This window comes from Chamaea fasciata, unplaced genomic scaffold (genome assembly GCF_029207755.1).
Source record: "Chamaea fasciata isolate MVZ Bird 193981 ecotype frontalis unplaced genomic scaffold, bChaFas1.0.hap1 SCAF_3, whole genome shotgun sequence".
NCBI classification, from domain to species: domain Eukaryota; kingdom Metazoa; phylum Chordata; class Aves; order Passeriformes; family Sylviidae; genus Chamaea; species Chamaea fasciata.
In genome coordinates, this window is record NW_027094088.1 from 42,139,302 (window position 1) to 42,153,226 (window position 13,925).

The window sequence follows — 13,925 nt, forward strand, 5'->3', positions numbered from 1 at the left end:
AGTTAAGATTTGGCTACCAAAATAACAAATGCTGATGTCTACTTACTGAAAATACTGGTCACAACCACAGCTAGTATAAATTAGGATGATGCCGTTGACTTGGCAAAGTAGGCCTGCCATTGAAGCTTTGGTAGCTTTTTCTAATGAAGATGAACAAAAGCATGCAGAATAAGACCTGGATACTTGCTGCCCAGTTCCTACAAGAGAGGAGTCTCTAAAATAAACTGGAATAAAACTCAGAAAAGAAGTGTTATGTGAACTTACTTCAAGTTGTCTTGACAGGCTTGTCGTAAGGCCGTCAAACCGGGTATGGTTTGAGGATGTTCTGATGTGCATTTCCAGGCCATTAAGAATAGAGCTGATATGAAAACTGATATTCTGGCAAGCCAGATAAGCTCCAATGCTTCCAAAGGTTACATGAGGGAACTTGGTGTAGACAGAAATTCTGAAAAATATTCAATTGGGAAATTTTAAAACATCATTTTTTGTTTTCTTGCCCTTTTTTTTTTTTTTTTGAGGTCTTTATAATGCTCTCTACACATTGAAAAAGATGAGAAATTGTTTTAACTGCCTGTCATATTTCAATAATTGACACCTTCCATAAAGATGTCATGATGTTTTTGATGGATGAATATTTTCTGAGGAAAGGCTTCTGTCAGCATTTTTTTATGTTCTCTAAATAAGACCCAAAAATCACATTGTGCGCTTTTGCAAAGGTAACTTGTCAGGAATATAAAACAGTCTCTAATGGCTTGGACTTAGCAAAAAGGAGTTAACTGGCTTTTTAAACCTTGGTTTTTGAAGGCTGTACCATATATTGGAGGAGAAAGTACTTCCCAATGGCCAAAAAAGTTTATGGGTTGATTTTTCATAGGTATGTAACTGTATATAATACACTTAATGTGCTATTCTTGTGGGTGTCTATAAATTGTTAGATTTTTCCTCAAAGAAGACATCAAAATTACATCTGAATTCTTGAAATCATACTTCTACCACTCCTGTTCTTGATTTGAGAGTATTGGGGTCTGCCAAGCTGTTAATGAAGTTACATTAATTTCAAAGTCAGCTGTGATTAGCTCTGCACAAGGTTTGTTTGCAAACCAGGCAGATTGGTTTATTATATGTAGGGTAATACCTGGGCCTGTCAGCGTAATGGGGTATTTTGCTGTGGGCCTTGATTGCAGTTTGAATGAGAGCAGAGTCTTTTGCACAGCAGAGCAAAAGAACTTTCTTTCACTGTGTTTCCTCCTTACATCTCTGATTTATCCTCCCTAAAATAACAGCGGTTTTGACCTTCTTAAGATTTGTATGCTGTGTTGTAAGCACTGCTGGGTTGCAGTATGTTTTGAAACTTTCCATCTTTTATCCATCCCTTTTGGATAGAGTCTGTGAACTCTGAGTTACTAAATTACAGGTTGGTAATCAGAACAGAAAAAATGGGAAAGGATGCATGAACCTGTTAAAAATGCTCTCAAATTAGTTATCTGCAAACCAGTTAAGTAAGGAAAAAACATTTATATCGCTTGGGGTTCTTATGTTTTTCCTAATGTGTTGCTCAGCGAAGAAGACTAGAAAGGAAATGAAGCAGGGGGAAGAATGTGACCAGTGGGGACCCATCCAAGAGAAAAGACAAGAGATTGTAAGATGACATGCAGGGGCTGCCTGAAGTTCCACCTGAACTTTTTCTTAAATCTTTCTGGGTGTTCTGCAGTGGATATGTTTGCTGAGAAGTTGTGTGTGCAGCCTGTTCTCTTGCTAGACATCGGAGCCAGCGAGGCGGCTGCAGTTTGCCCTGAGCTGAGTTGAGCCAAAATGGGTTCTGCAATGCACACACTCTGAGGGCGAGGTGCCAGCTTTTGCTTCACAGTCGGGTCACCAGTATGGACACACAAATGACTTTTCATGCATAGCTTTTTCATTTAGTTTGAGACTGTTCTTACAAATGGAGATGTCTCTTTGTGGGAGGCATTCCTTCTGAGTGCAAAAGAGAAAATGGAACCAATGAGCCAAAACAACAGTAATGCCTTGCAAGGTGGTTGCTGCGGTTTGCACAGGCAAGTTTTTGCTGGCAGACAGGGTGAGAAAGAAAAGAAGCTTGTGTGTGTAGGCTGTATCATAAGAGAAGTTGTTATTTTCCACGTCCTACAAGGTCAGCTAGAGCAAGCCCAAAGTTCTGGTGCTGGCTGTGTGTTCTGGTGTGTGCTGCCCAGTCAGAGGTTACTCAGTAGAGCTCTGCCCCTGTCCTGCCTGTGCATGGAATATTGGGTTGGGCTGCATGTTCAGACACTGCAAGAGTGCTTTTGCACTTTGTCTCTGTAATTTGTATTGGAAACCCTGATTGGCCTTTAAAGAAACCCTATGAAAGTAAATATATTTTCCATGCAAACGACACTCTCTAGCAGAGGAGAGAGAAAAATCTGAATTTTACCTACAGTCATAATTGTATAATCATTCTGAGAATAGACAACTAGGCAAAGCCACTCTTTCATTTGACTGAGTACAGCTTTGAAAGGTAAACAGTGCACATTTGAAACACTGAACTCTTTTTCATATCAGTATTTCCTGGGTAAGTGCCATTTAAGTCAATGTACAAGTCCTTAAAAAGTAAAAATTAGCTATTTAAGTTCCTTATGCAGACAGTTGGCTCTCTATGGGATATATTTGTGTATTTAGAAGGTAATATTTAAATATTTTAGCCTGGTCATTAACTATGCAAAACTCAATTTATGTTAAAAATTCAGTTCTTTTCCTACTGAAATTCAATGTCGCTCTTGTTATATTGCATATCGGTAAATTATGAATCAGTTGTGCTCTCTTTGCCAATAAAGGCTGTTTTTTAAGACAATGAGATTATACAGGAGCTTTCATAATTTTATTTAATCAACAATTATGTTGATGTTTGAGTCAGAAAGTGATTCAGCTTGCTTTTTTAGAGCTGTGTAGGTTCTGCATGACCAATGAGATACAAAGCTTGCATATTTATTTCAGGAAGGAGGGGAGGTAGCAGGTTCTCTGTGGCTGGAGCAGGGCTGCTAGGTAAGAAAGGGTTATCGTATCCCTAATACCTGTCAGGTTTCATTATCACTTATCAAGGTAAACTTGTGCAGCTGCTAGAAATTTAATAGCACCAAAATCACATTTTTTGTGCTTCTGACTGCTCTTACCTCCCTAAAGATGGCATCTAGCATGTACCTATTGTCCATATCGACAAGTCTCAAGATGAACATATTTCACTTTGTAAGACTTAATGTTTTATGAATTCTTGTTTTCTGTAGACAAGACTTAAAACATTACCCCTACTCCCAGATTTTGCTTCTGAAGCCAGGTATTCAAAAACTCTGTGTGCTACCTGGAAGGTTGCTTGACAACTGGAGTTGAGTTCAATAGTTACTCAAGATTCCATATATAACTAGGAATACGCTCTGTTCCATGTGTTGTTATCAGAAAGCCATGCCTACTGTAGAAGATAAAAACTTCATTAAGTTATGGTGAAGAATGAAGTTACAGAATCATGTGTAGAGCGTGTTTTGTGAGCTTTAATAGTCAAGCCAATGCTAGCAGAACACAAACCTCCTGATTGAAAGAAGAAAACATTTGTTAAGCAGCTTTATTATTGCACTAGCGGTTAAGGTGAAGTAAATATATCTATGCTAGCCCCATAGTTTTCACTTGATAATGAAAATCTTTTATAATTTAAATTGAAATTTTCTCTTCTGTCTTTACCAAAACGTGGTTTGTGTAGGGCTCTTTCCTCTGGTCTTACAATACAGAAGAATGTGCTTTCAACTGAAAGTTTCTCAATCTCACAAATTAAAATTGGAAAGTAATCTTTAAATAGATGGGTTTTTTTCCCCACTGCACTTACAAAAACAATCCAGTGTTTGCTTTTTTGGCATTCTTTGCAATCTGAAGGTTTACTGTTTCAAAGTCTTGATGCTATTTTTGCTGTCCTAGTAGCTTGAGTCCACCAGAGTGCACCCAAACTTTAAGGCTTAAGAGCAAGTCCATTATTTGTGTAATTCCTTGTAGTTCTGTTTCATGGAAAATTTCTGCAAGCTGTAGTTGTTGCTGTTACTAGGAACGTGAACTGCGGTGCAGGGGTGCTGGAGAATGTGACCTGACCAGTGTGCTAGTGGATCTTTGCAGAGCCAGATTGTGGAATAGTCAATCTCAAGCTCTGCTGCAGCTGGGAGAGTTGATGCTGAGATCCAAAGCCCTGTAGTGCAGGAAAGACTCACTCTTGTTGGGCAGAACTCCAAATGAGAAGATGTATGCCTTCTCCTTTTGATTAGGAAGAGTGTTTCAGACAGTCCCAGGGCTGAAGGCTGCTGGACTAAGATGCAGGATTTCTTGGATCCAGCTCTTGGTTTGGGATTATACCTATGACATTGTCTTTTTCACTGGGCTGCAGAGCTGCTTTTAAGTGCTCCCCTGTCTGCTGGGTTTGAAGAGGCTGCTCCTGTCAGAGTATTGGTTTTCACTGCTTCTGTAGAGTAGAAAATGTTCCCTGCCCTGGTTAACTAAAACGCTACCACAAGGTGCAAGCCTGAAAACTACTACTTTTAGAATGGAGCTTGGTTAGTTTGTGGGAGGGATTAGAGGAGAGTGGGCTGTAGATACTGGTATCTGCATCCCTGGTATTGCAGGTTTGACGTTCCTAATTCAGCTTAGTGTTATCTGGTTGTCTGACTGGCTGACCTTGTAACACTGATACAGTGCTGCCAGCCCTTAGAGCCTCCTTTTTGTTTTTTTCACTCTCCTCTTATGGAGTAGTTGAAACTGGCAGAGAAGGTGCAAGATCAGTGGAATGCTAGAGTAATGACAGTGTGGGACTGCAAGGCTTATTACATTATGGGAGGAAGAGTTCCACTGCATGCATTATAGTGCTAAAAATATTCTCTGTGACGTGGGATAGTGACACTTGCCACATGGTAGCTGTGACTTGTTCTGGTAATGTGCTTTCTTGGGGATATCAGAGTGCAGGATAAAACTCTGGTGTGGTGGCAGAGACACAAAACTCAAAAACACATAGACATGACCTGTATGTGACTCTGTGTGGAGCAGGGACAGATACGAAAGTCATAGAATTATGACAATGAACTGGGCAGGAATTAGAGGTACAGGAGAAAAGGTGGTTCTAGAGCCTAGGAATCATCAACTGGGATGAGGACAGTGCTGTTTCTGGAGCACTCACACTGTCCTTCTGGAGTGTTTGGAGGAAGGTATTGCTTTGACATGCGTATGGACAAATAAAAGACTATCCAGAAAAGGTACAAAACAGCTGCTGAGGATAAAAATTGCAGATAATGTGTAAGTGGAGAAATAAAATGCCTGCTTGTCTCACAGATCTGTATGCTTCAAAGCAATGAGTGTGCAGAGCAGAGGGAGAAACTTTTCAGAGTGGATAGTACCATATAGGAGGAAGAATGTGTGGGGAAGGGGAAATTTCCTGATGAAGTCTGTCAGACAATGGATATGTGCCATCATTTGCATTAGAAAAATTAATCATGCTTCTAATTTCTTTGTGCTTTGTGGTGATCAGGAGCGTGTCTATCTTTCCTTCTTACTTTTATTCTAGGTCCAACGCGAAAAATGCCCCTGACTGCCAGTGCCATGGACTTTTTTCAGCTCTTTGTCCCTGACAATGTACTAAAGAATATGGTGGTGCAAACCAACATGTATGCCAAGAAATACCAGGAGAGGTTTGGTAGTGACGATGCCTGGGTTGACGTCACCTTGACAGAAATGAAGGCCTTCTTAGGCTACATGATATCAACCAGCATCCACCACTGTGAGTCTGTTCTCAGCATCTGGAGCAGTGGCTTCTACAGTAACAAGAGCATTGCACTTATCATGACACAATCAAGGTTTGAGAAGATTCTGAAGTACTTCCACGTTGTGGCCTTCCGCTCGAGCCAGACAACTCATAGCCTCTACAAAATCCAGCCTTTTCTGGACTCTCTGCAGAATGGCTTTGACTCTGCTTTCAGACCTTCACAAGCCCAGGTAAGAGTTAAGCTGTTGGCAGGGAACATATGACCTGTGCTCTCTGGTTGTCCCACTTGTGAGAGAAAGTGCACAGCACAGCTACCTGGGGAAAGAGCTGGGGCTTCCCAGTGTGAAGCTGTGCTGCGGTGCCTCCATGAAACAAGACAGAAAGCAGCACTGTCCTGTGTGAGTGCTCGTCAGTGTCTGTCAGTGCAGGCACCAGGCAGGTTTCAGTGGGAATGGTGCTCTCCAAGCTGGAGCTGTTTGCTTTAGTGACCTGAACAAGCCTGGGCACTTCTCAGTGAGGCTGGCACCGGTAGGTTTTGCTCTCCTGAGGATGGGAGGTTGCAGGTTGTACAAGGGTAGAAAGGGCAGAGCTGGTGCAGCTGGGCTGGAGGGGCAGCAGACTGAGTTGGGTGGAGTTGAGTTTGCCAGAGTGTCTGTCCCTGACCTTAGCAGTAGGTGCTTGCTGTATGGTCCAGTAACACAGCTGCTCCCTCATGACTGGAAAGGGGGACAGGTAAAAATCTTTTAATATTCATCATACTCTGTTTAAACTTTGTTCAATACAAATAATCTGCTTTTGAAGCTTTTGCTACTGGTCATGTTCAGAAATCTGGAAAGAAAAAGGAATAAGCATAAAATACGTTACTGCTTGATACAACTTTTCAATAAATTCTCTATTTCCAGAATATAAATATTTCACTTGGGCATTTGGAAAGAGTGTTGTGTCCATAGTCCTCTTTTTCTTCTTGTTTCCTTTCTGAAGCATCCCATTTTTGCCCACTGCACAAATTTAATGAAGGCATAGATGCATCACATCCGTTGAAGTGTGCCTAAAATAAATGGCGAGTGATTCCAGTTTTTTCTATTTTGTAGGCAATAAAAATCATACCTATAACTCTTGAGAACACAGTTGCCTAAAAAGCTGTTAAGGTATAAAAGGGAGGAGGGAGGAGTGTTCTCACTAAACTATGCAAGGTATGTTTCCATTAAAACAAAACAGGCAGTGAGAAACATGGAATTGTTGGGGCTGAGCTCCCATAAAGATATGAAATCTAATCCTTATGGCTGCTGACTTCAATTGGCAGAAAATAAAGGCTTCAGAAATGTGATCACTGTGTCTAATGCAAGTGTTTATAATGGTGTGCTGTGGCACACACTGTGAGTGCAAATCCATTAAAGGATAAGATTTTATTTGCATGTATATGCCTTCTCCCACTCTCTATCCTGAGGAAGGCTTGAGAACTGAATTGACAAAATCACAGCACCCTGTTTGCAGTGGCAAAACATGTAAATCTTCACAAGGAAAATGTATTCTTATCCTGAGCTTGGTAAGGAGATACTACTTAAATAAAATAAGGGGGAAGAAGTAGAGACAACCCAATTTTCTTTCTTCCCCCTCCACTTCTCTGCTCCTTTCTCAGTGTTTACGTCAGTGATTTCTATGCAGGGTGTTTCAGTGATATTGAATGGAACAAAAAGCACTAAAATACAACTTCGAAAATAACCCTGTGAGAAAGAACAAGGTTTTGAATCTGTTGTTAAAAATACCCTAGTGTACCTCCTGAAAGCCTACTGGGGGATGTTCCAGGCCTCCTCCTGAAATGAGCCTTGTGCGTGACGTCCTCCTGGGTGCCATCAGTCAGGTCTGCACACTACCTGTCTCAAGAGATGAGGACCCCATCTACTCAAAACAGCAGGAAAGACCTCTCCCTGCAAATTGTCTTGAGTGCAGACTGCAGTAAGCATCAAACCCAGAATGCCCAGTGAGAAATACCAAAAATAATTAAAAATAATAAGGCAGTGGCACAGAAACAAATGGAAGGATGAGGGGAAAGAACCACTTACATAAGCTTTTGAAGTTTGTGTCTCTGAAAGCCAGCTGGAAAGGAGGGCCCAGGTTTCTGTGGTTGGCGATACCTGAAATCCCAAGTTCAGAATGGATTTGTTGCTTAAGGTACATCTGTATCTTAAACATGAGACTTGTAGTACCTGGGTGCCTTGTTGCTGACCCACCAGCTTTATGCTACCTTCTTATATGTGGCGTCAAAAGCTAAATGACAGCTCCTGTTGAAGGCAGCAGGGCTGTTTGGGCTTATAGGTAGGCTTGTTACTGATCCTTGTCCTCTGGCAGTGTGGAGTCACAGAACACAGATTAGGAAGATGCCATGTTTAACTCACCCCTATGGACAGAGCAGGGACAATCTGCATCCAGCTGGCATTACAACATCTACCTTCCCAGTTATTTTTTCTATAGATTTGATCTTTTCTTGTTGGAGAGCTAGAAAAGATTCTTCAAGTGGAACTTCTGTCAGAAAATACTTAGGGTTTTTTTTTCTCAGCTGTGACCCCTACCTCCGCCCAAATGTGCCTGTAAAAATAACACTAGAGTTGCCATGATTTTGCTAAATATACTGAGCAAACAAAAGGAAATAATTACTCTCCAGCTTATGAAGGAATTGAAAGTCCAGAACATTTTAATTGTGCATCAGCAGTGCTGGCTGTAGTTTCTGAAGTTTAAAAAATGGTGTTCTGACCTAGATTGGTAAAAAAAAAAAAAAAAAAAAAAAAAAAGACAGGAATATTCTCTGCATCTTATCCCTCCTCAGCATCATCTGTATAAATAAACACTTCCTCTACCTGAACAACAAGAGGGTGAGATTTGGGGCTGTTCTTGTAAACAGTGTTGTTTCTTTGCTACTTAGCTTTGTAGGCGTGCTACTGTCTGCAAGCCTGAAGGCAGGGAGGCTGCCCTGCCTGTGCTTGGGAGGTGTAGAGCAACAAATTCATGGGTACTCAGCTGCCAAGGATATACACTGAATTCCAGAAACCAGAGGAGTTCAGGGGAAATAACATCACTGCTCAAATATCCTTCTGTGCCTGCTGAGTATTTATATGCTCATCAGCAGGATGCGGCTAGACAGGATTGCTGTCTCTGGCTGTCCCTGACTAGTCTGGGGGAGGTCAGGAGCATAACTCCAGGTACTCTATACTTCCCTCTAAAGTACCTTCTCTTTGGTGCTTTAGAGCCAAACAGTTTTCCAACTGTCCAGTGAAATATCACCTGGGACCAGTCGCCTTCTTATCTCCAGCAAGAGTGAACCCCCTGGCAAAAAGAGAGATGTAATTCCAACCTCTTGCTCCAAGGGCACAGTGCTAAACTTTGGCCAATTAACTGGGCAGCTTCTTTGTGTTTCACTCTTGGTGGTATCATAGGGTACAGCTAAGCAATTTTAATGTCAATAACTCTTCCAAACCAGCTCACAGCTTTAGATGACAACCTCTTGAACACACAAAGGGACAAAACCAGGCTGGTCAACTTGTTTTTGTGTCCTCATGATTAAATGCTCACTTGATATTGGGTATTTCCAAATGATAAGATCGTGCTTGTGCTGTACCTCTATATTTCAGATTTCCTGTTCTCAAAATGATCCCTTAGGAGTTAAGAGTGCTGGTCCCAAATGAGAATCATTCTGTCTTAGGGCTTCTGTGAGTGTGACACAAATACATAAATATTCAGAGAATGCTGGCCAAGTGTAAGATGTTGAGCAAAAGAAAGACAGAGGAGCAATAAGGATATTGAACAGCAAGGTAAATTTCTGATGTCCTGTAGCTCTTGGCCAGTTGATCCTTTTGTGAAGCCAGTTTTAGGAAGAGTTTGGCAGCAGAAAATTATGAAACTTCATTGCTATTTTTAAATTACTTAACAGTAATGGAGTGCTGTAAGAACTGACTTTTTGATTTTTAAGAGGATTGATTGAAGACTGAACAAATGGGCAGAGGAGCATGGAATCATGGCTTCATTGGAGGTCAGAGTTAACCTCTGAATGATGGCAAATAGGATCTGTAAAATGTGGATAGGCCAAGTAGGACTTTGAAAAGGAAAAGAATCTGTCTGATATACTGGAGAAGAACTGTGGGAGAGAAATAAAGAAAAGTGATGTGGTCAGAGTGATGGACTAGGAAAATGGCTTTCCAGCAGCAGTCTGTAGGAGAAGATTGGCTTATGTTGAGTAAAAGTAAAACTGTTCCAGGATGGCTGTGGGTTTTGGATGTAAGCTTGTCTGGGTGGGTGGGTTGTTACTCTAAAATGAGTGCCATTTTAGAGCTCTTACTCAGAAAGCATGGAAAATGCAGGCATTTCCTGGCTGAGGAGATTTTGCAAGTAGGAGGTAAAGACTGACATTCAGATTCACTAGCCAGTGATATCTGCAGCAGGAGTAGAGGGATCTCTGCTATGACCAAAAACGGAGATGCTGAGGGGTTCTTAAGGGAAGGGAGATGCTCTCAAATGCAGCATAATGAAATCAGAACTGACAGCTAGATATGCAAGCAGAGATGTCAGACACCAGCAAGAGAATTTAGATTAGACAGGAGGAGCTTTGGAAGAGAGATGCAGAAGCACAAGCTACTCTTGCAGGAGGAATGACTGTCTGTGCATCCAGATGCAGTTACCCAGGGGCCTCTGCAACTGGATGGTACCCACCAAAAGCCAGAGACAAGGCAAGCTGAGGCAGCTTCTCCAGGAGACAGGCTGAAGAGACAGCCATGGAGCTCAGGGGGAGATGTTTCCCGGAAATGTTGGTTCATTCTCTAAGTATATGGAGTCCAGGAGTTCCGAGTACAAAAGACCTAGTCATTCAGGGCCTTGTCTACAAGCCTGTTTGGGCTCTGGTGAGAGCAGATGGGTGGAATTTTGGTGTGGAAAGAGCATTGGAAATGATCTAAAATGGAGAAGAAAGAAAGGCACTCCTGACAGTGGCTGTTTTGTTCTCTGAGTGAAAGATATTGAGAGATGGAGCAATTGATGGAGTCCCATCTTGGAGTCTTGCCTTTGCAACACTTGGAGTCCAAATACATGTTGAGGGAAAAACAAAGAGTGAAAGTATAGCAAGTAGATCTATCAGAATAAGGATTACGAAGAGAAGAGAAGAGAAGAGAAGAGAAGAGAAGAGAAGAGAAGAGAAGAGAAGAGAAGAGAAGAGAAGAGAAGAGAAGAGAAGAGAAGAGAAGAGAAGAGAAGAGAGAGAGAAGAGAAGAGAAGAGAAGAGAAGAGAAGAGAAGAGAAGAGAAGAGAAGAGAAGAGAAGAGAAGAGAAGAGAGAAGAGAAGAGAAGCAATGTGATAGCAGTGGGGGAACAAAGCAACTAGATGGGGGGTTTCTAAGATCTGAACAGAACTGGGAATTTGAGAGAAGAAAATGGAGGTGATTTCTATGAAGAAATCCACAAGCTGTCTTGCATCAAAGGAAGTCAGAATAGGAAGAGGGGAGCACTTGGGGAGTGAGAAAAAGATGGTGAAGAGGTGGCCAGGAATATGTGTAAGAGTTAATTAAGCCTGAAAGTAGATTTTTATCAAGGAAGATGAGAACCAGGAAAGAATATGCCATGGGGGCAGTAAGCTCACTCCTGTAAAAGTGTGTATTGCAGCTGCAGCAAGAATGGGAAATAGAGAGGGAGCAAAATAAGTTTGCTTGGGGATTTGGCCAAGGGGTGGAATTGAGGTTACATGAAAAACAAGGAGACTGAGAATACAGGAGGGTAAACAAACTAATAGGATGGGCCAGTAGCAACAGGGCTAACTTTTGTCCTAAAAACACCATGTCAGTGACAGGAGCAGGCATAACCCATATGCTTGCAAAGTTCTTTACAGTTGTTGAAGCAGTGGTTGCATGTGGAGGGATAACACTTGTTCCCCAGTCTCTGTAGGAAGAGCAAGCTCCAGGGTTTTCAGTTCACTTTCCTTGCCTGACCACATTTCATCTTTGCAGCACCAGCACATCTTGCCCTAGTCTGTTCACATTTTTCTTCCCTCTTCACAGAAGTTGAGTTGGAACTTACAGAGAAATTACTTAAATTCAGTACAGGGGAACAAAGAAGGGAAGGCAGAGCTGAGCATGGGCAGGGAGAAAAGGAAGATGGAGAGAGGTTTTAAATATTCAGATTTGCTTTCTAGATGTACAGCTGACAGGCCTTACTGTGTCATAGAAGGCAGAAAGAGTGTGACGGGTAAACAGGATGCAGTAGAGCTGCTGCTAGGAGAGTTCATGCTGTGGTGCAGAGGGAAAGAAGCTAATGACAGAGGGTGAAAGATGTCCTAAAGTGATGCTTATACAGCCTTTTCTTTCTGCTGCTCTCCATCCTACAGCAGGGGAGATTATAACAGTGGAACCACACCACTCAATGGGATCTGGCAGGTAGGAGAGCCTTTCCAGAAGCCGAGAAATTCTTAACCATGTATCCAACCCTATCCCAAAGGATGTGCTCCTTCCCTCTGCACATGAGGTGCAGAAAGGCGAATGAGGGGAAGTTTAATATTTGCAAAATGTTCAGAATCCTCTGAGGTGGAAGCAAAAAATGCCTCAGATGGCCTTTAGATAGGAAGGGTTGTGTTCTGTGTGGATCTTGAGAGAGAGGAAGATTTGGCTTCAGTGGGGAAACAGGGCAGCTGCAGCTGGAAGAACAAATAGCTTTGTGTGCAGCTCTCCTTGCTCACATCTGCATTTTGGTGCGTAATTTGAACATTTCACAAGAGTGCTTTCAGATGGTCCTGTGAATGTTTCATGAGTCGTTAAGAAATGGAGTGCGTATAAATGACAGTGTGCAGCCATCACTGCCTGGGGAGGCACGGGTGCCTATTTTGGGCTGACAGAGTGATGCTCAGCAAACATCTTGTATTCAGGAGGCCAGCAGCTGCTCGTCCCTGGTGCTTAACTGCTCACCCACCACATCCCTCCTACAAGCATCACTCCTAGGTTTATTGCGGCTTTGCTCTCATTTCCACCACTGACTGCACGGATGTGCACAAAAGTAGCACACATGCAGGTGTGGAAAGGCTTTGTCTGAGGGTGGGAGCCTCTGCATACCTGTTTCTGGGCCTGTCTCCTGGAGGGATGGTCACTGGAAAAGAATAGACTCCTTTAAATTATAACCCATTTGGCTATTTTGCACATCTTTAGAAGGGTATGAATGATGGCCTGCTGGGACTGCTTTCCCCTCATGTACAAGGAGGGGAGCCTTCAGTGACTTGCTCTGATTTAGATGTACATGTCTGAATTTGGGCAGTATTCATCAGCTAAGACCTTTCAACAGTTTGCAAGTTTTTGCACTTCACAAATGGCTTGCAAGACAACTTGCACTTTGTGCAGTCAGGTATGTGTATGTTATGCTGCCTGTGAGCTGTGGGGAGCTGGTAGTACCTTCCTATAGGTGAGTTCCACAGTGTGATACCTAGAAGAATCACACTTCAATTTTGTTGCTAAGTTAATGGAGAGAATTGAAACAAAGCAGTTTCAAGAAACAGGGAACCACTTACATCATCTGAATGCAGAATGCAGAAACTGCTTCACTTTCACAGGTCTTTGTTACTTGCTCCAGTCTGCCTTATCTTTTTCTATTCCTGCCTCTGGTGGTTTATCCTTGTCTCCTTTTGTCAATTTTTTCGGCTCCTGAGGTAAGAGAGACTTCCCTAAAGCTGCTGCTGCCAGGGGAAATATTTTCTGTCTCTTCCCCACCTCCCTAAGTGGCAGCAGAAAGCATCTTTTTCTCCCTTAACTTCTCTCTCTCTTTATTATGTGTTTTCCTTTGCTATAACCAAGGAATGTACTTTACAACAAATTATAGGGGATGTTTGGGTGGAAAACATTCTACCAAACAATATGAAACATACAAAGAAGCATGGGGAAGGATGCTGCTAACAATCCACTCTCCCTGCCCTATCTCCTGCATCATTTTGGAGGGATGTTGAACTGTAGCAGATAGTAAGAAGTGAGAGCTGTGCCTTGCAGTGTTTGCAGATTATGTGTAGAGCAGCTATCCATAGTGGGGTGTGCTTGGCCTGGCTTTGGTTTTTGTTGGATGGTAACATCAAACTAAAGTGGGTTTGCTTCTTTGTTTGAGGTGATGCACACAAGCACAATGCAAGGGTTGTATTTCT

The 13,925-nt window shown here is 42.2% G+C and overlaps 1 protein-coding gene across 1 annotated transcript in view; it reads left to right on the top strand.

The window, feature by feature from the left end:
- PGBD5 (piggyBac transposable element derived 5) overlaps positions 1-13,925 on the top strand; it is a 68,501-nt gene that overhangs the window by 21,135 nt on the left and 33,441 nt on the right. The window contains exon 2 of the mRNA XM_066178754.1: positions 5,579-6,006. Within this exon, the coding sequence (XP_066034851.1) occupies positions 5,579-6,006 (428 nt within the window). The remainder of the gene's footprint in view (positions 1-5,578; positions 6,007-13,925) is intronic.